Below are 25,076 nucleotides of genomic sequence, written 5' to 3'. Positions count from 1 at the left end.
ATGTTTGAGCATCATATTATTTCATGTTAAGCATACCTAAATTATATTCTGTTGTTTAATAATTGCTTAGACATTTTTTTATGTTGATCGGTTCTGATTGTCTGTTAAAGTAAGAGAAGCAGGAAGTCATTTTAGTGACGGGGGTTGTGTTTTCGTTCATCCGTTCGGAGGTGCAGACGTTTTTTTTTCTTTCTCCTTTTTAACAAACTGCATTAAAGGATTCCATCTCTCCATCTGTCATTCGTAAAGAAGAGCCATCCACTGAAAAACAACGAACCCCTCAATTTACAAACATGTCGACTGCACTCGGTGGGATCGCTGGCCTGTGTGTGTGTGTGTGTGTGTGTGCGCGCTTTGCTCAAGTGCAAAGGCCCACGTGGGGCTCTTTTTTAATATACTGTATATGTTAATTGGTTGCTACTTCGCAGATTTTTGTTTATCGCGGGTGGTTTTGGTCCCCATTAACCGCGATAAACGAGGGATTACTGTATTGTGTATGTATGTGACGTCACTGAAGGCCTAAGGTTGAAATGCACGGCCCGCCACTGAAGGACACATATGTGAAATCGGCATGAAATCATGGAAAAATATGACACGCAAACCAAATTGTGTTCAATAAAAGTGTAGTAAAAATTCTAATCAACATCGCCATGTAATAGAATGCAATTTCCAAATCGCAAAGTCTGCAATTTGGAAAACAAAGGCTTCATTTCGGTGGGTCAGGACTCGGTCCTGTCTCGCACATAAAATCATGGCTCTTTTTAACCTATGAGACCAAAACGTTCATGTAAAATAAATGTGATATTGTTTATTTTAATGTTGATTCATGTACTGTTTCCGTTTGGTCATACAAATGTAAAAAAAAAAAAAAAAGATTGCATGACTGTCCGGGTTTTATGTTATGTATTGTTATATTATTTTATTATTTTATGTTAACTGTTCTGTAAAGCGCTTTGTTACAGCTGCAACTGTTGTGAAAGCGTTATATGAATAAAGATGAATTGTTTTGTATTGCACATGGGAAGATGACAGAGAAAATGATCACATATGAAATCGCAACCGCATCATTGAGGAGAATTTAAAAACAAAAGAAAAAGAAACAAACAAATCCGGTGAGCCCTGCTGTGCTGCTTTCTGACCAGAAGCGCATTAGGCACCATTACCCCTCCCTACCCTACCATCTCCCTACCCAGCGTTTTCCTTTCTGAATTCTGACTGTAATTTCCCCATTGCGGGACAAATAAAGGGATATCTTATCTTATCTTATTAGATGGAACTTTCCCAATGATTCCCTGGTGCTGCGTTTAACTCATTTACACCCTTTGACGTATAAATACGTCAATTTGCGCATAGCCGTTCCCTCCCCATGACGTATTAATACGTCAATCACGTGTTTTCATGGGGGAGGGTGCAAGAGAGTCCGATGCAACTTCTCACCACAGGATTAGGCTTGACGGCAATGTTAAATAGCAAAAAAATGGCCATCGGGTGGCAGTGGTGCAAAAATCAACCAGGATCACGCCGCAGAAGTAGTAGAAAGGGCGTACAGTGAAGGAGGGGCGTATGTGGATAGTGGATTGGAACATTAGCAACTAGCAACGATGGAGAAAAGGAAATAACGAACTAAAAATGATTTTTTTTTCGGTATAAAAGCGTCCTCGAAACAAAACAACAAAGGAGATGGTGTTTGTGTGGAAGAGAAAATGACGCTTCGGTCACTAATCGAAAGCGGCACCCGTCAAACGAATGTCGGCCTGCACAAACATGGCGTGCTACACGCAGCCCGCATAGCTCACGCCGAGTTTCGAGTTCATCTGATGAAGATGAACTTGCTCCACGTCAGCGATCATCGCTTGGCAGAGCATTTTGTGCCTCCCGATGCCCCACGTCGCCCACAAATCGTCTCCCCGGCGACTTCCAGCGATGACGGCAAAGAGGCTGCATTGCTTCGTATGGCCGACGCCGGGCACACGTCAGCGATTCGTTGGAATCGTCTCGTAAAGACGACGGCGAAAACGATGAATTGGAGAGCGATTTGGATCCCGATATGTCGGACGAATACGTGCCTTCGGACATAACGGAAAGCAGCTGAGAGCCCTCGCCAGGGCCGCCGGAACGAGGAGGTAACCGCTGACTAGCTTGCAAGTTCCCATTCAAAACTTCATCACTTCTGATGCCTCCTCAGTCACTTTTATGCACCGCTACATTCCCCGCTATACTATGAAGTTGCCAGTAACACTCATCATTTATGTACGGTTGATGCGTCTCGTAGATGTAGATGAAAATATGCGCTGACTTGCATGTCGCCATAGGTTTAAAAAAAAAAACAGGACACATTTGGTCCGCTCAGCTCTGCTCAAACCACTAGTGTTAAATTCATATTCCATTTCATTTCAAATTGGATGCTGAGCAACGTGGAATGAATGGTGTAAATAGCAGTGTGCGAGCATGTATGTGTGTGTGTGAGAGATGTTGAAATGTAAGTGGAAAGCAACAATAAAAATAAATAGAAAAATAAAAGTGTGGTAATTGTACATACTTCTATACATTACAGATTGTCCAACCAGAAGCCAAAGGATGACGACTCCTCGCTTTGGTGGTGGAAAGAAAGGTAAATAAAATGATTGTACCTCACTCTGCAGCAAGATATATTTGCAACTTTTTATGTTTCTATAATTTATAGGTCGTGCATCTGGACGTGGTGGGATGAATCGATGTGGTGACAAACTGGATGGAAGCCAAAAACCATCTTCTCCACAGCTGCACTTTTGTTCATTGTTCAATAGTTTTGTTGTGTGCAAATAAATTATTTTGCTACAAAAACATTCTTTGTAATGTTCTTTTGTAGGAGGAACACATTATTGAGGTATTTGAGCTGCCACGACAGCAAAGAATTGTGTAAAACTTGAAATGATGCTTGAAATGCATGCTTTTACAAAAAGCTCATTTTCTCTGGATTTCTGCAGAAAATCGGCCTTTTCCATCAAACTTAGCAGTTTTCTAATGCTGATTGCCAACGAACGGAGAAAGATAGAAACAAACTTTTTTTTCTGCTGAAAGAAGAGAGTCTCACCTTTCTTTTGACAGGTTGCATGTATATATAGCCATAGAACAGAAAATTCTTTGGGCCTTGCAAATCAGTCAAAATTCAGTAAAATGTGAGGGATTGAGGGGGTTGCTCCAGTGAAAAGGGGTGGTATTCAATGAGTTAAACAAACACATGACGGAAGTCCGACAGAGCGCGAAAGCAACGCATTCTCGCCGTACGTAAACTCTTCACAAGCATTTGCTCTGGAGCAAATTTAACCCAGTTGCGTTCACACGTGCAAATTTACACCGGTGCTGCTTCGCAAACAAGCATTTGCTCCGGAGCAAATTTTTAAACCACCTCCCTGAGGTGGATCAAATTTGCTCCGGTGTAAGCTGTTTTCCGGGGCTACGCCGGAGCTAATTTGCACGTGTGAACGCTCTACTGGGGCAGCCCCGGCGTAGCACCGGACCAAATCTTGCCGTGTGAACACCCCTATAGATTTAAGGCAAAGCTATGTGTTTTTTTGAAATACACGTGTAATTCTTCGTTCTCTGTTTGGTTGGACCGTAAACATCGCTAATTTAAGGCAGACTGAAGCCTCTTTTTTGGAAACATTTCTTCACTATCTGTCAAATTGTTTTGTGTACGGCGTAAAAATTCTCATTCGATCTTGGAGATCATGAGACTGCCGCAATGACCTTGATAAACATGACCAACACAAAGCGGCAGGATGTGTCACATGTGGAACACTATCAAGACTCAGAAGGTATGGAAGAAAGCTTGACGCTCTAACATTTCCCTGAGGCACTCGGGTTTAAATGCTGGGAGACATCAGCCCATGCCCAATCCTTTTTGACAAAATAAAGGTGACAGAATAAAGGAAGCTAGCAACTGACAACATCAACGATGCAACCCAAAAAAACAGTCACAATTAGAGCTTGGTTTAAAAACGAAAAAAAAATCCCTTGATTGAATCAAATTGATTTTCCTTTTCATAGCTCGATATCAATTCATAAAACCATACATCAATCCTTTTAATACGTATGTTTCCAATAAATGAACATGACAAAACAACATGCCAGAGCACTGAAATCAGTGCCGACAAGCTCAAAGCCAGATGTCAGGAAGTTTCGGGGTTTTCAAAACATGAAGACAGCAATGAACTGAAACTGTGACACAGACTATTCAAACAGCCTGCCCTGTGATGTTGGAACTGATTGAAGTTATTGTTTTGATCAAGTCGTGTTCAATAAAACACATGATTAAACTTACTGCATTGGATTCAATGAATGTAAATATTCAGTTTAATGAATAACTATTTTTGTGAATGCAACAAGTTAGAGCAAGAAGGTTCTCCTATTTGCAACACTGCTTTTTCTGAATATGCTTTCCGATGCGAAAGTAAAATTGGTACTGCGTGAAATCGAAAATCAAAGTGATTCATGAATTGTACCATTCTGAATGGAAACGGGGCGGCCCGGTAGTCCAGTGGTTAGCACGTCGGCTTCACAGTGCAGAGGTACCGGGTTCGATTCCAGCTCCGGCCTCCCTGTGTGGAGTTTGCATGTTCTCCCCGGGCCTGTGTGGGTTTTCTCCGGGTGCTCCAGGTTTCCTCCCACATTCCAAAAACATGCATGTCAGGCTGATTGGATGCTCTAAATTGTCCCTAGGTGTGAGTGTGGGCGTGGATGGTTGTTCGTCTCTGTGTGCCCTGCGATTGGCTGGCAACTGATTCAGGGTGTCCCCCGCCTACTGCCCGGAGATGGCTTGGATAGGCTCCAGCACCCCCCGCGACCCTAGTGAGGATCAAGCGGTTCGGAAAATGGATGGATGGATGAATGGAAACGATTTTGGAACTCTGAATCGATACCCAGCCCTGCTCACGACCAGTCACAACAGTACCACCATCCGATGCCCCCACCCCCAATGGAGGTCCCGGAGAAGTGAAGGGCTGAAGGTGAGGGACCTTGAGACCCAGGAATGTTCCAGGAGTGGCTCATATCTGCCGAGCAGTGCTCCCTGATCGTGGACTGAATGGCAAATTCTGTCTGAGTCTGCTGGGTCCATGACGGGTCAGAACATACAGTGACGGGAATGCTGTGATGTGAGGAACAGAATTTTGAGCCACAGGCAGACAGGACATGGATTTGAAAAAAATAAAAAAACAAGGGTAGAATATCTACGAAAATACCAAGTAACAACAGAGAGGCAGAAGGCATGGAAGAAAGCTTAACATTCTAACAGCGTCTCACTGAGCAACTGAGACATCTGGCCATGCCGCTTTCGATACGACAAAATCAAGGTGACAAAATAAAGAACCGTAGCAACTGACAACATCAAGGACCCAATCTAAAACACAGTCACAACAAGGCAAGTCCTGCTTCTTTTAGCCACTCAGCCGACACTTTCTTACCAAACAGCATGTTAGGAGACTCTTGTTCCCTGTATCGATGCTTGAAGCGCTCCCCGACTGTTTTTTTGGGGGGGGTTGGATGTGGCTGGTGGGCGCTTATCTTAATTTGAAGTGTTAAAGTGGAGATGATTGCTAATCTGCTTTGGGCCTGCCGATGACTCATCCAAGTGCTGCGCCCCCCGGGGGCATTTAACAGCCTTGAATAATGCTGTTTCAACGCTTTTTCAAAAAATTATGCAGTTTTAAATGTTCACGTTTATTAACTTTAGTGTCAGTGACGCGGGCAATAAATCAGAGACAATAAGAACACAGGTGGCGCAGTGGCAACAGTTTGTTATTGGCCATACACTGACAAAGCATTCCAAAATGTTCCAAAATACATTCTATGAAATGGGGACAGCAAAAATGGAAACGTTGGACAGTTGAACAACCTCCAACAAGTTAAAGTATCTCCATGATACTTGTAGTAGACACTGCAAAAAGGACAATAAAAATCTGGGAAAGCCTATGCAAACATCTGAACTTTAGGGTGTGGCTTGTTCATTCTGAATGCAGCCATATTCCATTGTAACATTTTGCAACCACATTATTGCAGCTATTTTTTCAACATTGTCACCCTGATGGAATTTTAAACAAAATGATTCTGGGTCTGTTTTGATACATTACAAAAATTGTACTTGATGTGTTGACTATATCCCCTACTCTATGCATTTATAGCATACTAAACAATGCTTTACCAACCAAACAGCCACCAGCCTCCCGTCTCGCAGCAATGCGGCGAGTGCGATGGCATGGCCATGTCATCCGCCTGCCCCAGGAACACCCAACCAGGACCATCTTGGCCTTCAACCCCCGCACTCGCTGGCTGGACATAATAGCCCTGGACCTTGGGGCCTGCAATGTTAGCCTGGAACAAAGTCAACACCTTGCCCAGAACAGATCCAGATGGAGAGACGTGGATGCTATGGTTGGCTCTACGCCAGGGGCGGTTCTGGATCAATTTCACTGAGGGGGCCGGGCTGGGGCCAAGGGTTTTGATGGGGGGGCACATTCAACCCAGGGCTAAAAAGACAGATTCGAAATCTTATTTGACTTTTTATTTCTTCAGACTTTGAAATTATAGTCATAACATTACAGTGATGAGAAAAAAACAGTATTAGGAGGGCTAAAATGTCTGCAAGCGTAACAATACGTCTGTTGAGAATATTCAAGCCAGGGGATGATATGGTACCAGCCTGCCGGGGACAAAAATTGCAAATGCACTGAAGCTAGATGTTTTACATGCATATAATTATCCAAATTTTAAAAGGCAATGTCTTATATATTGATCCTGTTAAATAAAAATTAAAATAAAAAGGGAGACTAAAAAAGTTACACACACACACGCACACACAAACACGCGCGCGCACACGCGCACACACGCAAATAGCACTCGTGTCGTGGTAATTTCCTTCTCTGCGGACTGCTTCTCATTTTCCCGCTCATTTTTAAGTGGCGCAGCGCACTAAAGGGTCCGACTAGAATGTTACATCACGCACTTTGGTTCCACCTTTCGCGTCGGCAACTCGGCACGACTGCGTAATCTGCGCTCGGAGGGGGGGGCCACAGGGGGGGCCAGAATCGGTGCTACAGGGGCACTGGCCCCCGTTGGCCCCCCCCAGAACCGCCACTGCTCTACGCGCCATGAAGTGCAAGAGAATTAAAGAAGAAAGAAGAAACAATGCTGCATAATGTAGCAGAAGAGCTTCATAAAAATATAATACAGCAAAGTGTCACTATATCATATGTCACCTATAGGGGTCCGACTATATCACGGGTTTTATTTTTGGGTGTGTTGAAATACATTGAAAATATGTTTCAAGAGTGTTTTATTAAGTTTGAGTGTGCTTAATTTGTGGGAGGGGGATTTCAAGACTAAAATCGTTTTTAGAAATATATATTATGGAACATTGTCTTACCACAGCTGGTATGGAACATATTTCCTGTGACAAACACATTTAGCTTTTTTTAAAATTTGTTGTGTATTTATATATATTACATTGTATTATGTAAACTATTTCAAATTAAGTATATTACATCCATCGACCCATCCATTTTCCGATCCGCTTACCCTCACAAGTGTCTCGGGGTGTGCTGGAGCCTATCCCAGCCGTCTTCGGGCACTAGGTGGTGGACACCCTGAACCGGTTGCCAGCCAATCGCAGGGCACACACAGACGAACAACCATCGGCGCTCACACTCACGCCTCGGGACATTTTGGAGTGTTCAATCAGCCCGCCATACATGTTTTTGGAATGTGGGAGGAAACCGGAGTACCCGGAGAAAATCCACGCAGGCCCAGAGAGAAAATGCAAACTCCACACAGTGAGGCCAGAGCCTCTGCACTGTGAAGTCGACACGCAAACCAGTCGCCCACCGGGCCGCCTAGTATATTACATAGAAATGTGAAACTAGGAAATGTATTTCCATATTTCCATTTTTACATCTTAAGACAATTTAAGGATACCATTGATACGGTACTTCAGAAGAACTATATAAAAGAGCACTGACTAAATACTTTCATCCTGGACCTCATTTGGACAAATTGCCTCGCAAAAGGTCGACGTGCGACTCCTAGATTTCATCCAAATGGCTACTTCAAACAAAAATGGCTGACAGCCTGTTCAATTTCAGGCATGGGTCCTTGAGGCTTTATGTCTGACATGTCCAGCTAAATCCAAGTGCATCGGTCAAACTTAGAGATGATACATGCCCTGCAATAGCTCATTTAGATGGAAAAGTCTTACATTGCTGCCGACTGCTCTCAAATGCAATAGTTCATATCCAACAGAAGCACGGGCGGCATGGTGGTCAACAGGTTAGCACATCCGCCTCACAGTGCAGATGTGCGGGGTTTGCTCTGGCCTACCTGTGTGGAATTTGCATATTCTCCCCATGCCTGCGTGGGTTTTCTCCAGGTACTCCAGTTTCCTCCCACATTCCAAAAACATACGTGGCAGTTTTATTGGACACTCCAAATTGTTCCTAGGTGTGATTGTGAGCGCGAATGGCTGTTTGGCAATGTGTGCTCTGCGATTGGCTGGCAACCGGTTGAGGGTGTACCCCACCTGCTGCCCCCAGGCAGCTGGGAGTGGCTGCAGCACATTGTGAGGATAAAGTGGATCAGAAAATGCATGGGTGGATAACAAAAGCACACCAAGTGGGCTCAGTCCAGAACAAAAGGAAATATCTTGCCAAAAGATAAAACTGGTTCTAATTGTAGGCTTATTAGAATACTCCTTGTGTTTCGGAAAATGCCTGAGGAAATCGTTACATTCAAATATTTAATTGAGTGGAAATGGATTATTGACAAATGCACAGCACACACATAGACCAGGGCAGCATGAGTGCACATGACTTGCAAATGATTAAAGGATGTGATTGGCCCTGTGCTCCTGGATTTGACTGCTGCAAGCCGTGCAATTTGCCCAATTTTCATGCTTCAAACTAAGTTCGCTTACTTTCAAGTTTTAGATTTTAGTCCATCAGTTGGCATGAGTCCTTGGGACTTTTTGCATCCTCTCATGATCGACACACTCCCCAAATTTCATGCTGATCAGTGCCAAATATATTCACAGTCGGACCTCGGTGTAAATAATGACAGATGGGTTTTCTCTCCACATAATTGATGCAAGTGCATTTGACAGATTTGTTGACGTTTATTAGTCAGAAGCTGATGCAAAACAGTTTACATGCTTGCAGTGTATCAAAAAAAAAAGTGCAGCACTGAATATTTACAAGCTGTATATTTACACCAATCACAGGTTGGAGATGGCTGTCAACAAGGAGCCGGCCAATACCACACAGGATGCCAGGGAGAAAATTAAGCAGTTTACGAATCCCTGAGGACAAGGTAAAAACAACAGTTACAGGAGCATACTGAACACCTTCAACACTGTGGCAAAATTGACATCTTTCAAAAACTGGACACTTGATTTGAAGGGAGAACGGTTTGAATAGAGGAAAGAAAGATAAAACAATAGTATAGAAGGGCTGAAAAAGAAGATGCATTAGAACACAGGTGTCAAACTCAAGGCCCGGGGGCCAGATCTGGCCCACCACATCATTTCATGTGGCCTGGGAAAGCAAACATGTCAACTTCCATAATGCTTGCTAAAAATCCCACAATGTAAAATTGTTATATGGAATAAATAAGATACTGGAGCGTAAGTAATTTCTTTATATACACACATATCTTAGAGCTGTCAGTTTAGCGTGTTATTATCGGCATTAATTTAAATGAATTTTTTTCTCGGGAGATTAACGCGGCACATGTCACAGTGGATGTTACGTTGCTCTATAAATAAATCAGAAACAAAACAACAAGCGCGCTGCACAGGTCCACGCACCTGTCCGTTTTGCCAGCCACGGCAGCGTGAGACACTGAAAACAGATTCTTAGAGTTTATGAATGGAAAGTTTACTTTTAAAAAGTTGCCAGATTGTTCCACTGACAAGACCAAAGTTACCTGGATGTTATGCAGTCGTAAACTGAGCTATCATCACAGCACGTCGAGTCTGAAATACCACTTAATGGCCAAGCACACAGCTGACGTGAGTACTCCGCCCCCTCGTCTAAGACAGACAGCTGTAGATCATTTCAAAGCGAAGAAAATGGATAACACGACGAAGAACAAATTTGCTGAAGCCATAGCTAAATGTATGGCTTCTGCATACAAGCCTGTCAACATTGTCCACAGCCAGACTCAAGCTGAAATCATTCGCATTGCATCGAACGACTCCACTACGGATTGCCAGCGAGAGACTCCATTACAAGCTGTGAACAGAGATTGTACGTAGCGGAGAAGGCTAAGGTACACCAAGCGGGAGAAGACACCGTTTCGGGAGAGAAATAAGCGACTAGGTTGATGAGCCTCTGGTGAATAAAGAGCAGGCATTCTGTTGAGTTCGATGTATGCCACTGACGCGATTGTTACTTGTTTGGAACTATTTTGTGTGGAAGGTTACCATGTTCCGTGTCCATATAAATAATAGGGGTGGAGCTTCTCTGTGTTCGTCTGACAGCGACGGTGTGCTGAGGCACGTCGAGAGTTCAGCGGTGCAGTGGTAGCGACCTAGCGACCACACTGAAAATAAAACGTCTCCAGTGTTGTCATCTAACCAAGTGTAGTCATCCGAAATGATGTCCACACAAAACCATAGAGAGACTTCCGCGCAAGAAGGACCAACAGAATCAACATAGCCTGATTGCTGTGTTCAAAGCAAACTTGAGAAAAACGAAGTATGCAACCATGGCTTAAATCCACTATCGGCTGAGTACTAGTTTACCTTAGATGTGCACTTTATTTTATATTGCTCCGTTTTGGTTCCATAAAAAGAGCTGTTAAAGCAGCTGTTGTGTGACAAAATATTTTTTTCACTGTTGTTGATGGACAGTAATATTGTGTGAGAGATTATGCGTGAATAACTGCTCCAAGTGAAAAATGTTCATGTAAAATTGAAATTCGAAATTGTTATTTCAGTACATATTTGCATTTTGCACATAGAAAACTGATTCATGATTCCATGTTGATGAGAGCATTAAAATGGGGGAAAAAAATAGGACAAAAACATAAAAGGAAATTCAGAAAAGATAAAAATGCGTGAGTAATCATGATTAATTTTCAGTTAATTTGATTTAATTATGGTTGCATTTTTAATTAGATTAAATATTTCAATTGTTTGACAGCTCTTACACACACACACACTTCCAGTCCTAAAGGCTGAATGGTAACCAAAATGTGGCCCGTGACAAAAATGGGTTTGACACCCCTGCATTAGAAGGAAGGAGACAAGAAATGAAGGCGGAGGATCCAAGAAAGGATGTTAAGATCTATTAACAGAAAGAAAATACAAGGAAGGAAACAAGCAAAAAGTATGGGGGGAGGGAAGGACAAAGTGAAAATGACAAAGACACAAGAACACAAAAAAGGAGTAAGGATCGATTGAAGGAAACTTTGATCTATGGGGGGAAACAAGGATCAGACGGAGCAAGAAAAGTAGTGAAGGAAAAGGGATGAAGGAGGGGAGCAAGAATGGTGTGAAACAAAGGGAGCAATTAAGGATGGAGGAAGAAAACAAGGCTACATATGACAGGAAGGAAAATGATTCAAGGGAGCATTCCGAAGGAAGGAAGGATAGGAAAGGGGAGTCAAGGCCTGATAGGAAGGAAAAAATAAAATAAGGATACAAGGGATTGAGGAATGGAAAAGGGGGTCATCGTATGAAAGGAAAAAGGAAATCTGCATATTGCATATGCACTACCTCACTTTACCACACTAGCCACAAGTGCTATTGTTTATGCCGTTTGTATTGTCTACATTGTTTATACTGTTCAGATTGCATATGTCTTTTCTACAGTGTAGCTGCTATCTTCTCAGCTGTGTGTTTAATGCACAGCATGTTTGCATGCATATTTGCACTGAGGATTGAGAGAAAGAAATTTCATCCATGCTGCATGTCACATGTAAGCATATTTGACAATAAAGTTGACCTTGAAACAAGAATGAGGAAGCAAATATGGATTCACAAAAGGAAGGAAGAAAATATTTATATCAGGAAGGAGAAAAGCAAAAGAATGGTAGGAAGAAAGACTAAAAGGGAACAAGGATACAAGAAAATATAAAAGGAAGGAGTCGGGATACAAGGGAGGGAGGAATAGAAGAGGGGGTCAATGATGGTATGAAGGAAAGAAGGATACAAATTTATGGAAGGAAGGATGCAGGTGAAGTATGGAATGTAGAAGTAAACAAGGATCGAGGAAAGGAAGGAAGACAGAATTTATGGAAGGAAGGGAGAATGAAGCAAGGAAAGGCCAATACCAGGAAGGAAGGAATAGAAGGAACTGAAGCCAGGATGGGAGGAAATGAGGTCGGAAGGATAACGGGAAAGAAAGAAGGATTCAAGGAAAGTATGGAAAGAAGTAAACAAGGATCTACAAAAGGAAAACAGTAAACAAGAATAGACTGAAGGAAGGAACAAAAATAAGGCTGCAAAGAAGGAAGCAGGAGGTCATGGATGGTATGGAAGGAAGCGGCAACATAAGGAAACAAAGGAGGAGAGGTGTGAAAGGAAGGAGAGGCAACAAGGTATGAAGGAAAGAAAGTACTGTACTTTGTAGGCGATCAAGGGTCTTATGGAAGGAAGGTGAGCCGGTAGAATTACAGATGGCATGAAGGAGGGAACAAGGAAGCAGTGGCATACAGAGCACACCTTTCAGAATGCACTCCTACTTATAGCTGTGGACATTCTACAGATATAGACTATGTTTTTATTTGATTTTTTTTGTCACCTTAATCTCTCTGAACAGCAGGCCTCCCCAGAGTGCTGCAACCAGCCCGTATCCCTGTCGAGGACAATAAGAAAAATCAAAACATTATCAGCACAGCACAGTGAAGAGTTTGCTTTTAATCAAGCAATTATAAACAACGCAGGCATCTGTGAAGGAGGTGGGGGGGGGGGGGGGGGGGGAGAGACATTGAACTGAACCAAGCGTGACTGTTCAGGTTGGTTGAGTCTGAGCAAAAACAGAATTCGGGCCACTGGTGGATTGAGATAGTAGTGCCGTTGGACGGCTGGCAGGCGGAAAGAATGCATTCCAAAATCAATAAATGCAGATATATTGGCACGCGCGCTATTTTTGAATGGGTGTCTTACCCCCGGGCTGCAGCCTGCCTGACTCACAGGAAAGAATAATCCAGGTGAAAAGAAAACTAAAAAAAAAAAATCTGTTCATAAATAAATTACATTATGGGAAGATGAGCCAAATTTCAAATAAAAATGACTGCATTAAAATGCATGACATCGTTAGCATGCATTGAACGAAAACTGCAAAACAGTCAATACCAGCATACAATCATATGAACAAAGCATAAACATGCACTAAAAAAAAAGTGTTGGTTTACTGAATTTTATTTTGTCAAGTGATTGCACACAAGAGAATCATCTGGATTAAAAGTAGATGTATAATCTACCTTAAAAAATGTCTATTCAGATTTTATTTCATGCAACCACTTGACAAAATAAGTTTGGAGTAATTTGAACACCATTTTTTCACTGTACATAATACATTATAAAACATGAAAGATTTATGTAATCAAAATAAAATAACCTAGTTAAAATAAATCAGAATGCATAATATTAAAACAATCACGTTAAAAAAATACATGAATGAAGATGGAAAATGAGTAGTAAAACATTGTTTCAGCGTCATACAAATGATAAATTCATTACATGAAAAACAATTTTAACCACTTTTTTAATCATAAAATGTTAATGGGAAACATGGAATTGAATGGATGAAAATACTGGACATGAAAGTAAACTCAAAATGCAGGCTAATTAAAAATAATCTAAATTAAGAATGCATGAAAACGGTGCGCAGATCAATGGAAAATTCATTTAAAAATAAAATCTAATGGGCAATTTTTACATTAACAAATATTAATTATACGTTGAATTTTAAAAAATAATGGGTAATGTGCTTTCAACAATCAAGAATATAACCACTTCAACACAAATGAAAAATCATACATATAAAGCACAAGTCAAACAGAATGTTTTGAATTTTTAAAGAAAGAGAAAAAATGCGATCCATACGTCAATTTTGATTTCGGACAACATGTCAAAAACATGCTACACAAATTGACATAGCATCACGCATGGTCAAAGGCACGAATAAGCACACATTTTTAGAAATCTTCGTCGACGCAAATAGTTTCATTTTGACTCTCCGCGAGATGCATTCACGGACCGCTAACAAAACAAGGCAACTCAAACAAGGTGGAAAAAAAGCACCATGAAATTTCTCGTGAGAATGCCAAGATACAGCAATTGCTTTGTCGTGAGCATAAAAAAAAACAGCCCAACAGAAGATTGTCAGCGTATAAGGTATGATGCAATTTGCGACATCCCAACTCCCGAAGGGCAAATTTACGAATGTTTATTTAAACATCAAAACATTATGCGTACTCACCGCTGACACTATGGGAAAGGTGACTATGGCGCTCAAGTAATTGTTGGCCAGGGCCCAGCAGTACGTAGCCAACGCCCACATGGAGCCTGACAACAGGCCTGTAAGCAACAAAATTCATGCCGATTATTTTAAAGCAATATGATTAAAATCAAACACCAGGTATTGCGTTTTAACACATGACCTCGACACTTTAAAATTGACAATTGTGTAAAGAATAAAAACATTGGGGCAGGGAGCCAAGTGCTACTTCACCAATAGCATGACTGTAGCTGCATGGAAGGTTCAATTTTAAATAAGAGTAAGACGGATGCAGTGCTCGCTCTAAGGATGTTGATAGAGAAGTACAGAGGGAACTGCATTGCGTCTTTGTAGATCTGGAGAAAACGTACAACAGGATGCCCAGAGAAGAACTGTGGAATAGTATGGGGAAGTCTGGGGTGACAGAAGTACGTTAGAGTGATGCAGGACATGTATGATGACTGTAAGACAGTGGTGAGGTGTGCTGCCGGTGTGACGGAGGAATTCAAGGTGGAGGTGGGACTTCACCAGGGGTCAGCTCTGAGCCCCTTCTTATTCGCTATGGTGATGACAGGCTGACGGACGAGGTAAGACAGGAATCTCCACGGACTATGATGTTTGCAGATGACATTGTGATCTGTAGTGACAGCAGGGAACAGGTGGAGGAGAAACAAGAGGTGGAGGTTTGCCCTGGAAAGCAGAGGAATGAAGGTCAGTTGCAACAAGACGGAGTACATGTGTGTGAATGCAAGGGACCCAAGTACAAGAGTGATGTTACAGGGAGAAGAGATAAAGAGGGTGGAGGATTTTAAGTACTTGGTGTCAACTGTACAGAGCAATGAGACTGTGTATAAGAGGTGAATAAGCGTGTACGGGCAGATTGGAACAGCTGGAGAAAAGCGTCAGGTGTGATAGAAGAGTTTCAGCCAAGATGAAAAGGAAGGTGTATAAAACGGCGGTGAGACCAGCCATGCCGTTTGGCCTGGAGATAGTGCCACTGAAGAAAAGACAGGAGGTAGCAGAATTGAAGATGTTGAGGTTCTCTTTGGGAGTGACCAGGTTGGATAGGATCAGAAATGAGTACATCAAAGGGACAACTCATGTTCAAGGTTTTGGAGAGAAAGTCAGAGAGGCCAGACTGAGATGGTTTGGACATGTCCAGAGGAGAGAGAGTGACTCTATTGGGAGAAGGATGCCGTGTCTTGAACTGCCAGGCAGGGGGCCGAGAGGAAGACCAAAGAGGAGGTATATGGAGGTTATGAAAGAGGACATGAAGGCCCGTGTGAGAGAAGAGGATGCACAAAACAGGGTTAGATGGAGGCAACCGATTCGCTGTGGTGACCCCTGAAGGGAAAAGCCGAAAGGAAAAGACTTGACAAAATACGTCAAAAAACTGCTTGAATTTCATTTCTCCACTTGTGTGTCAATTAGGGAATGTTAAAAATTGAGGTGTAAATGAACCAAAACATACAAAGATAAAACATGATGTATTTAAAAGTTTCAGTGTTAAGTGAATGCAATTTAAAAATTCTGATGGGAACAATTTTTAAAATCTTCAAATTGTAAAAACAAAAACACAAAACAACAACAACAAAAAAAACATGTGGCTCTTTTTGACACTTGGATGACAAAAGATGAGCTGTGCACCTGAGTACAATGATTTATCACACAAGGAATATGTTGTGTCGCCACGTTGGCAGCTGAAAATAATTGCCCGTCTGAAAATGGTGATCGTAAGTGATAACGATTTCCTGTGAATGGGTGGAAAGCTTACAAAAAGCCAGCTGACTCAAAGCTTTGTCCTCATAAAAAAAAAAAAAAAAAAAACTGAATAAAGGACACAAGATCTTTGAACCAACGGCATCAATGAAGTTCATCTCCAGGGTCTAATCCAGCAGTGTCAAACATACGGCCCGCGGAACCGGCCCGCAAGGAGGTTTGATCAGGCCCGCAGGATAATTTAAAAGTGAAAAAAAGCATAAAGACACTGAATTAATATTTTAATAAGGTGTAAGTTATGGGGTATCCGCTAGGGGGACACACCGTTTTGATCAGCGTAAAAGACAACATTGTTTTGATCAGAGAAGACGACAGCGGCCTCAGTCTGTCACCGAGACAGATCCAACGCAGCAGATGCCATCAAGGACATGTGAATACTTTATTCTTAACACATTTAATAGCACTCTTTGGTTTGTAAGCTGTAGCCAGAGATTACATTTAGCTTTTACATGCACGTGTAAATGGTATAAAAATTCCTTTCTTTATAAGTCTCATTTAATCTTAAAAGTGCATGACTTTAATTTTCAATACGAATTCCTTGTTGAACTTGTGTGCCTTTGTACAATCAGTGGGATCAGCTGCAATGCATATATGTAAATTGCACATTTGTCAAAGGAAATCTAAGGAGCTTCATGAAACGCTTTGTAAAAGATCTGTTTTTTAAACTTCAAGATTTTCCGAATGTTCTTGTTCTTCTTTCGACTAAAATAAAGGAAAGACATTATTTTGGTTATTTATAGCAGAGTATGGTATAATTTTAATGGTCCGGCCCACTTGTCATCTACCGAGGCCGTATGTGGCCCACAATGTCAAATGAGTTTGACGCCCCTGGTCTAATCGTTAGTTTCCATGACATTGTGTACAAGTGCATATGCATGTGATTCATGCAGTTTTGAGTTCGTTGGATGCAGCTAGCGAAGGAAAATTTATATATGAAAAAAAAAAACTTTAAAATTGTTGATATTCATATTTTTGCCGACATGACGGACCTAACTAGTAACTGAATCACAATTGTTTGTGCATTTTCTCCACTGTCAATATTTCATGCCGTCTTGCTTTTGAGTAAAAGGATGTAAATGTTTTGTTTTTATCCAATTAATCTACAAAATAATCAGTTGTTAAAATAAGCATTTGTTGCAGCCGGCCCTAGATCATAATATGAAAATATTCCTTTTTACACACTATTTGGGGGTGGAAAAAAAAAAGCCAAAAAGTGCCTTTGCCAGTACAATGCTTACAGTTGGTGATCTAAGAACTTTCGTGATAATGTGTTCAGATCCTTTTGGTAAATGAGGACAATTGCTAACAGCCGTGATTTATGGATAAAGAACTCAATGGCTACCAGGTCCTTAGAACTTCAGTGGAAATGAGTGATGGGGAAATAAAACTTCAAATTTGCTTCATAAATCAGTTGTGTGTGTATATATATATATATTACTCCTCTCGATGGCACCGTTGGTTTAAAAACAAGGGTTTAAGAACTGGCAGGTCAGTGTCCTTTCAGCCCAATGTTCAAGAGTGTGGCATCAAGAGGAGTCAAAAAAGACAACTGGTTCATGAAGCAAAATTAAAGTATAATTTTCCCAGTAGACTGACCTGGGAGAACAGCTCTGGAATAGATCCTTGGCCTGCTCCTCATGACAACACAGTAGATGGCAAAGTACACCGTGCTGGCCACAAATATCCCACAAGATTCCGCATAGACATAATCTAGATCTACAAGAACCAAAACAAAACATGTTTTTTGGACATATATGCACACCGTGTCCCATACAATACATACCAATTTATATAGCGCTTTCACAATAGCGACATGATACATACCGTAAACGCTTGCTCCATGGAACATGCTGTCGCGGCATGACGAATGACTCTTGATGTAGAGCATTGGCGCGAAGGAGGAGCCGCAGAAGATGCCCGTCATCACGGCCATCAGGTAGCCTCTGAAGATCATGAAACATGGATGGATCAGCATGGCCATAAAATTATTTTAAGATGCATTTTATATACTTAAAACCATAATACTTGGCATGCCTATTCATGCTGGTGAATATTCATGTTTGGAAACTATTATTGTAACTGCACACATTTGAAAATTAATCCCCCATAACCAGTTTCACTTTTTAACATGAAATTTGGTGGTTATGTCTTTCATGAGTAAAACCACAAAAAATTCAAGAAGCCGTGGCTGGAAAGACAGGGCAGTCATCATTTAGGTTTAATGTGGCCATGGTGTATCTCAAATACAATTTGTGTAAAATTGTGAAAATTCACCCCGTCAGCAGTTTCACTTGGCAAGATGAAATTTGTGCATAATGTCTGTCATAAGTAAATCAAGGAAAAATTCTCAAGTGGCCACCCACTTAAAAAAAAAAACTCGGGAAGAAAAAAAGTCAAAAGCCATTTGCGCAAATATATAGGTACAGGAAGTCATCTTAGACTTGTTTTTCCAGGGACACATTTACTGACAATGGACCTTTTTCGCCAACAGCCACCTTGAACAAATGTGAGGCCCAATTTCTGTTCGTGGCTCAGGGTAGTACCATATATTCACGCCTAAACGATGCTTTGGAAAACTCACAAATCCCATGCCAAAAATTGCTAATTCGGCCCAATTTGGTCATCTTTTGTTGTCAGCAGTTCAGACTTAATGGCTGCGGGTTAAGTAACTTTGAGGAAAGAGTAAATTAAACTGCTGCTGTGAACAACCTCCTTTTATATTGTAGCAAAGCCCACCACCCCCCACTCCCAAAATTTACACAGTATTGAGGCAGTCTTGTGTGATTTTCCTCATTTTCTGGACCTGCCTGCGCCTATTGCTGGTGAATCCGGAACCATTGTGGGTGGGATACAACACCGGGTTGACTGAAAATTTACTCATTACAGAACCGCAAGCTGTGCAAAAAGTACACTACTGAAACATTGAACAGTTGAGCATTTAGATTTTCAAGTTTAGACACTGTCAAATTAAGTAGACCTTGAAAAGGTTTTAGTGCATTTTCAGTTCTTGGGTCCATCCTGAACTTTTGCCCAAAAGTCCAGTATCTGTAATTTTTTTTTTTTTTTTTTTTTTTTGGTGCACGTGTTTCTTTTGGAGTTATTTGTGAGTGATATCGTACGCTAAAGTTTCCGATGATCTGACTCATTAGCAGTAGATAGATGATAGAAAGAGTAGGGGACCTAACATTGAACTTTGAGGGACACCACACATGCAGCAAAGGGGAAGAATTGAACCTCAGAATATGGTCTCACCAAATAAGACGGTGAAGGGTCTACCGGTGTTGATTAAGCTTAGACAACTCTCAAAGGCCGTTCTGTGTTGGGATAGGCTAGTACTATTTTTGGGGTGTGGCTAAGCAAAATTCAAAATCGAAGTCAAGTTTAGTTAGCTCACATGAAGCGTCTGCGTTTGGGTCCAACAAAGTCTATCCAAAACTTGGACGAAGCTGGGCCATAGGTGTCACATGATTGCTGAAAGACACAGATGCATCAGAATCAAATTTATTGGCCAAGTATGTTAAAAACCCATGGAATTTACTTCCAGTTACAACCTGTCCCCGGGAAACAAAACAAAAAATGACCAACGGAGGAAGACAGAATAAGAAGCTTGGCAGTTCCGTTTCGTGCCCCAATACCTTGGATGTGAAAATGAAAACGAAAAGGGAAGACGAGGAAAAAATAAACACCTAAACATTTTCCTTGAAGGGGAGCATGGCTTGAGCCTGATAAAAAAAAAAAAAAAAAAAAAAAAAAACCCTAAACACATGCAGCGTACACTGAAAAGACATGTACAACAAATCAAGACTACATGTAGTGAACAAGGAGAATGGAGGGGCCAGCGTGGTAACACGACAGAACCAGTCTGACACACACACACACACACACACAAAACCAAGATCAGGTTTACCCACAATGCCTGTGGGAATGACGTCATGATAATATGTACCAACCCTGTCGATGAGTAATGGAACAATTTCAGGATCGGGATGCAGCTGGACGTCTGTTTTCACGCAGAAAAAGATGAGGCCGCTGGAAGGAAGACCACGATAATCAGGCCTGGAAGTGTAATGATTTTTTTTTTTTCCCCATCTGACAAAATGGCTCCAAGGTACCTTGAGTGAACACACTCTTAATAGTGAATACTCCTACTCACAGACAAGATGCCAATGGGGGGGGGGTTTCACAAAACTGGTTTCACAAGTTTTGGTTTGTCAGTGTCAATAAACTATTAATGTTCAAGAATATACTGTTTGTCAAACTGTAGGCACAATGGAACAATTGATTTTGAATCATATTCAACAAGTACATAAATAAATCGAGCAACCCATGGCCCCGATTTTCAAGGATAAAGTATGATGAGGTATCAACATAGCCTCTAAAACCCAACACAATTTATTTGCCGGCACACCAAAACCTATTGATTTTCATTTGTTCAAAAGAGATCAAGGTTGCCAAGGTGGTTCATCCCATGAAAGAATGCTCCAGCATTACTGTTCTCTTCAATTTGAAAAGATTTTGTATTGAGGATATGGTGCTGGGTGCTAGTAAAATGAATAATTTACCTGAGAAGACACAATCCGGCGCCGCAGTAATTCAACGCCGGCCGGGAAACCTCATCGGCGGTGATCCCGAACCATCCAAACCTGAGTCGTGTCGGACGCCAATCAGACACTGTCTTACATGATGCGGGCTTCATATGAATTCAAAATAAATGAAATCACCTTGAAGTGGCCCAGCTAATCAGCAAACTGGAGGACCCCCAGATTAAAATCCCCAGGCTGAGGCCAATGGCTTTGACGATGGTGACAACCATCACACTGCCTGAAATCGATGCACAAAGACAACATTTCAGGCGGACATTAGATTCATCGACTGTTCACACTATGTCGAAAACTCATCTTTGTAGCTTAGTGTCCACAATGGGCAATGCCTAATTTCATCACCACCGTTTTTCAAAATATTGCCTTTTTTTTAACACTAAGACTTGGTCCTCAAAAAGGCAAAGTGTAAATTATTGATGGACAAACTCTCCTCTCCAGTGTGGTCACCTCAGATTCCCTCAAAAGAAGAGGACAGTCAAACCTGTTTAATTTGATCTTCCATGGCTCTGATTTCAAGCACAATATGTGTCTTGTGTGGAATGAGAGGATGTTAAATTGGGATCCCATCCGGATTTGACAAACAAACACGATGGGGGAAAAATTCAAATGAACATTTTCAGGTCCATTTTAGTGTGAGGAATTTTTTTAATTCATAGAAAAAAAAAATCACTCTAAAATGTGAGGAAAAACATAATTAGTTATGACAGTTGAGCTGAAATAGTCATTTCCCAGGAAGATCATTAAAATATTCAGTAAGAGCATTATATATCACTGGAATAAAGTTACAATACAATAAAAAAAAGTCACAAGACATTGGAAAATAAAATCACAATATAACAACAAAAAGGACTTGAACTTTATGACAGTAATCATGTGACTAGATTAAAGATGGTTGCAATATTAGTAGAAAAAAAAGTGAATCTTACAAGAAACTCATTCTGGAAAAAGTTGCAACATGAGAACAAAATCAATACTACAAAAGTCACGATAATTCAAGAACAAATTTATGTTACGAGAATAAGCAGAAATATTACAAGAAAAAAAGTCTGTTATGCGAATTAAGTTAAACATAGCCATCATATGTGGCAAACATCTACGGAAAATCAGATAACGCACTGTACACAGAAAGCCTACTAGAACATCTGAGCTTGATTTGGAGTCAATACAAATGTTGGCAGTTGTGATCTTCATTTCACATGAATTTGAATGAGATTGGTTAATTCTGAGTACAGCAACTACCCCCGCCCCCTTGCAGCAAGGGGGTGTGCACACTTGTGCAACCACATTACCTCAATTATTTTTAAATCCCCGATCAATATTTTTTTACCCAGTTGAGTTTCACAGATTAGTGTGAGACTCTTGTGATTAAGGGCAAGAAAAATCAATTTGATTTGTGTTGTAGGTCACATTCATGTTGGATTTTTTTAAATGTTTTTTTTTTTTTGCGTTTTGTTTAGATCACCAAACCATTCAAACATGGCTGTATATAGACTTTTTAGAGCCACTGTTCAGTCAGCTGTACAGTATCAATTTCATACCTGTGGCCCAGATGACTCCCCCGGCCATTGCCAAAGGATAGAATTTGGGAGAGTGGAGCATCACGTCTCCGATCATGGCCACCGACCAGATTCCTGTGCAGTACAGCCACTGGAAGAACATTCCTGCTCAAAAGAATACAAAAAAGGTTGCAGAGGCAATTGTGTGAAAAAGACAAAACATCAACATGGGGCATTCATGCAGTTACATTGGAGTACCGCGTACCAAGTGTATTTTTTATCATTTGGACTCTTAGGGAGTCTTCCCAAGCAAATGTTGGTCCATCATTGCCAATAACCCATAAATTAAAAAGTGAGAACTATCGTGGGCTGAGTAATTTGGTCAATTTTAAGTAAAGTGAATAGAAAAAAAACAAAAGTAACTTTCTGATGAATGCAAGAGAAAGAATATCAACCCTCAACAGCTGATTCAGAGCCCTACAGTAAATCTTGCAAGGCAGTTCTATAAGTGTAGCGCATTTCATACACAGGGTAACGCAATGTGCTTCACATTAAAAGCATTTGCAAAAGGTTGAAGACGTTTCAAATCAAAGTAAAGAATATACATTCTGCTACTGGTTCATGAATCACAAAATGCTTTTTGGGTGCCGAATACATTTAGCTGCTATGCAGCATGCAAATGGAATGCAAGATGCCGACAGAAGTGAAGTCAGGCCCAAGTGTAAATGCTTTTAATCCAGGTTAAAACTGTGCTCTTTTCCCCTCATTCCTGTGATTAAGGTCTTTCAAAGCAATTTTAAAAGTGTGTTCTTGCACCGTTCATTTTGCATGTTAGGAATTTCGCGAACCTACTTTTATTTACATTGATTTTTTTATGTCTTCCACTCTTTTTAAATGTCGTGCTTTTAATTTTGTAAAGCACGTTGCATTACCCTGTGTCTGAAATGTGCTATATACATAAAGCTGCCTTGAAAGATTTACTGTAGTTGCCACATTGACATATAGGGGGCAGGACTTGGCCGCACTCCATACTTTTCATGATCCATCAGTGCAACAGTGGGCCAGTTCCCATAGCCGCAACTCATCTTGGAATGCATCAGCGCGTGAACGCCATTGATCATCTTCACGAAATGTTGCTAGATTTGACAGAAGCTTAGCCCAACCACTATTGCAAATTAGCATCTACCTCCACCACGCCCACCCCAGTTTGAAGAAACCACAATTTCTTTAATGACAAGTAACCAGAAAGGGTACCAGTAATCATTGTTGTATCAATCAAGAAATAAAAAACACTCAATTGTATTGCACCCCAAAAACTATAAATCACTCTTGTGAAAGTGAAAAAATAAATAGAGTCTCCCCTCTTGAGTTCTCAGTTTCTGAAGAATTATTTTATATAAATCTGTCAGCATCCCAACAAATACTGATTTTGAATCAATCATACCGTGTGTTGCACTTTTGTTTTTCCAAGCAGTATTTGGCCTGTTGATGTTACTAACCTCCAACATTTGTTCCCAAAAAGGTGGCAGCTCTAGAAAAACCATTTGCTCATTAGGGATGGCCGATTATTTTCTAGGAATTTAGTAGAAGTTGTCATTTGAAAATGGCAGAGATTTACAGAAATGGTGGTGCAGATGATATGTATCCGTTTTCTAATGATTGCGAGAAATCATTAACATGATCAGTGTCTTGACATGAATTAAATAACAGGTGTGATTTAAGTAAATGTGTTATTTCAGAAATGTGCGTCAAAAGGTGTCGCCCTTGGAATTAATCCCAAATTGTAGTTGACAGTTCCAAAAAAGATCAGTGACATCTGACCTGGAATATTTGTCGTGTTGTCTAACCCCTTTCTTTTGAGTCACGTTCATCATGGAGAACAAAGACCAAACCTTATTTGGAAATCCAAATCAACGTCACTCACCATCTCCGGTCTCGATGCGTTTAACAGAAACAAAGCTGCTTCCGTACAGCAGCACAGCAGCCAAATTTGCCACCATTCCGCAGGTGAAACGTGTCATATTATTGGTGGAGTTAAAACCAAATGTTCCATTTTTTGCTTCAACCTCTTCATCTCCAGAGCCACCTTCAAAGGGAAGAACAAAAAGATATTTTCAAAGCCAAAACTAAATAAATAAATCACAGGTTTTGCTATTAATTCAAACCTGGTGCCTTTACTTGCTTGCCATAGCAACGGGCGATCAAAAGTGGGATGACAAGTAAAGCACATTTGGCCGCAAACATGTTCCAGAAATCCAACGTGATACCAGGGTCCGTGAGATTCGGCCGGGGTTCAATTCCTCAGAAGGTCAGCGCGGAGTAATGGGTGCCTGGCAGGTGCTGTCAATCAACCAATCACCTGGTGAATAGTGCCAGCAGGGGGCAGCGCAAATTGGATCATGACAGTGTTAATTATTTATTTTTTATTTTTTTAAATGAAAACAAGTCTGCATGCTGGTGGTCTAATTATTTTGACCCAGGCAGTCAACCCTGGAGAACCCAAGAACCCTTTTCTTCTTTGGAAAATGATCAATTATATATTAAATGACTGCTATATGTTCACTGAACACCAAAATATATGTTTTTACAAAAATTCAATGCTTTAATCCTAATTCAGGATTAGGGCCAAATTTGACCCTTTGGGATTTAAGGGTGGCATTTGAGTAGCAGAATTTATAGGGGCCAAATTTGACCCAGTGGGTTCTACAGGGTTAAAGTTGTTGAAT

General features: G+C 41.0%; 1 protein-coding gene across 1 annotated transcript; it reads right to left on the bottom strand.

The window, feature by feature from the left end:
* Positions 1-9,241: 9,241 nt before the first annotated feature.
* Positions 9,242-24,594, bottom strand: tmem144b (transmembrane protein 144b). The gene is made up of 12 exons (XM_086106073.1): positions 24,516-24,594; positions 24,275-24,436; positions 22,393-22,515; positions 20,975-21,074; positions 20,816-20,896; positions 20,204-20,282; positions 19,648-19,724; positions 18,078-18,196; positions 17,850-17,969; positions 14,457-14,554; positions 12,774-12,827; positions 9,242-9,325 (listed from the first exon to the last, which is right to left on the bottom strand). The coding sequence occupies exons 1-12, from the start codon at positions 24,592-24,594 to the stop codon at positions 9,242-9,244; spliced, it is 1,176 nt and encodes a 391-aa protein (XP_085962199.1).
* Positions 24,595-25,076: the final 482 nt, after the last annotated feature.

Source organism: Hippocampus guttulatus, chromosome 2 (assembly GCF_054856545.1).
Source record: "Hippocampus guttulatus isolate MCC_2025c chromosome 2, RoL_Hgut_1.0, whole genome shotgun sequence".
Classification (NCBI taxonomy): Eukaryota; Metazoa; Chordata; class Actinopteri; order Syngnathiformes; family Syngnathidae; genus Hippocampus; species Hippocampus guttulatus.
This window is presented reverse-complemented; position numbering and strand designations above follow the sequence as displayed.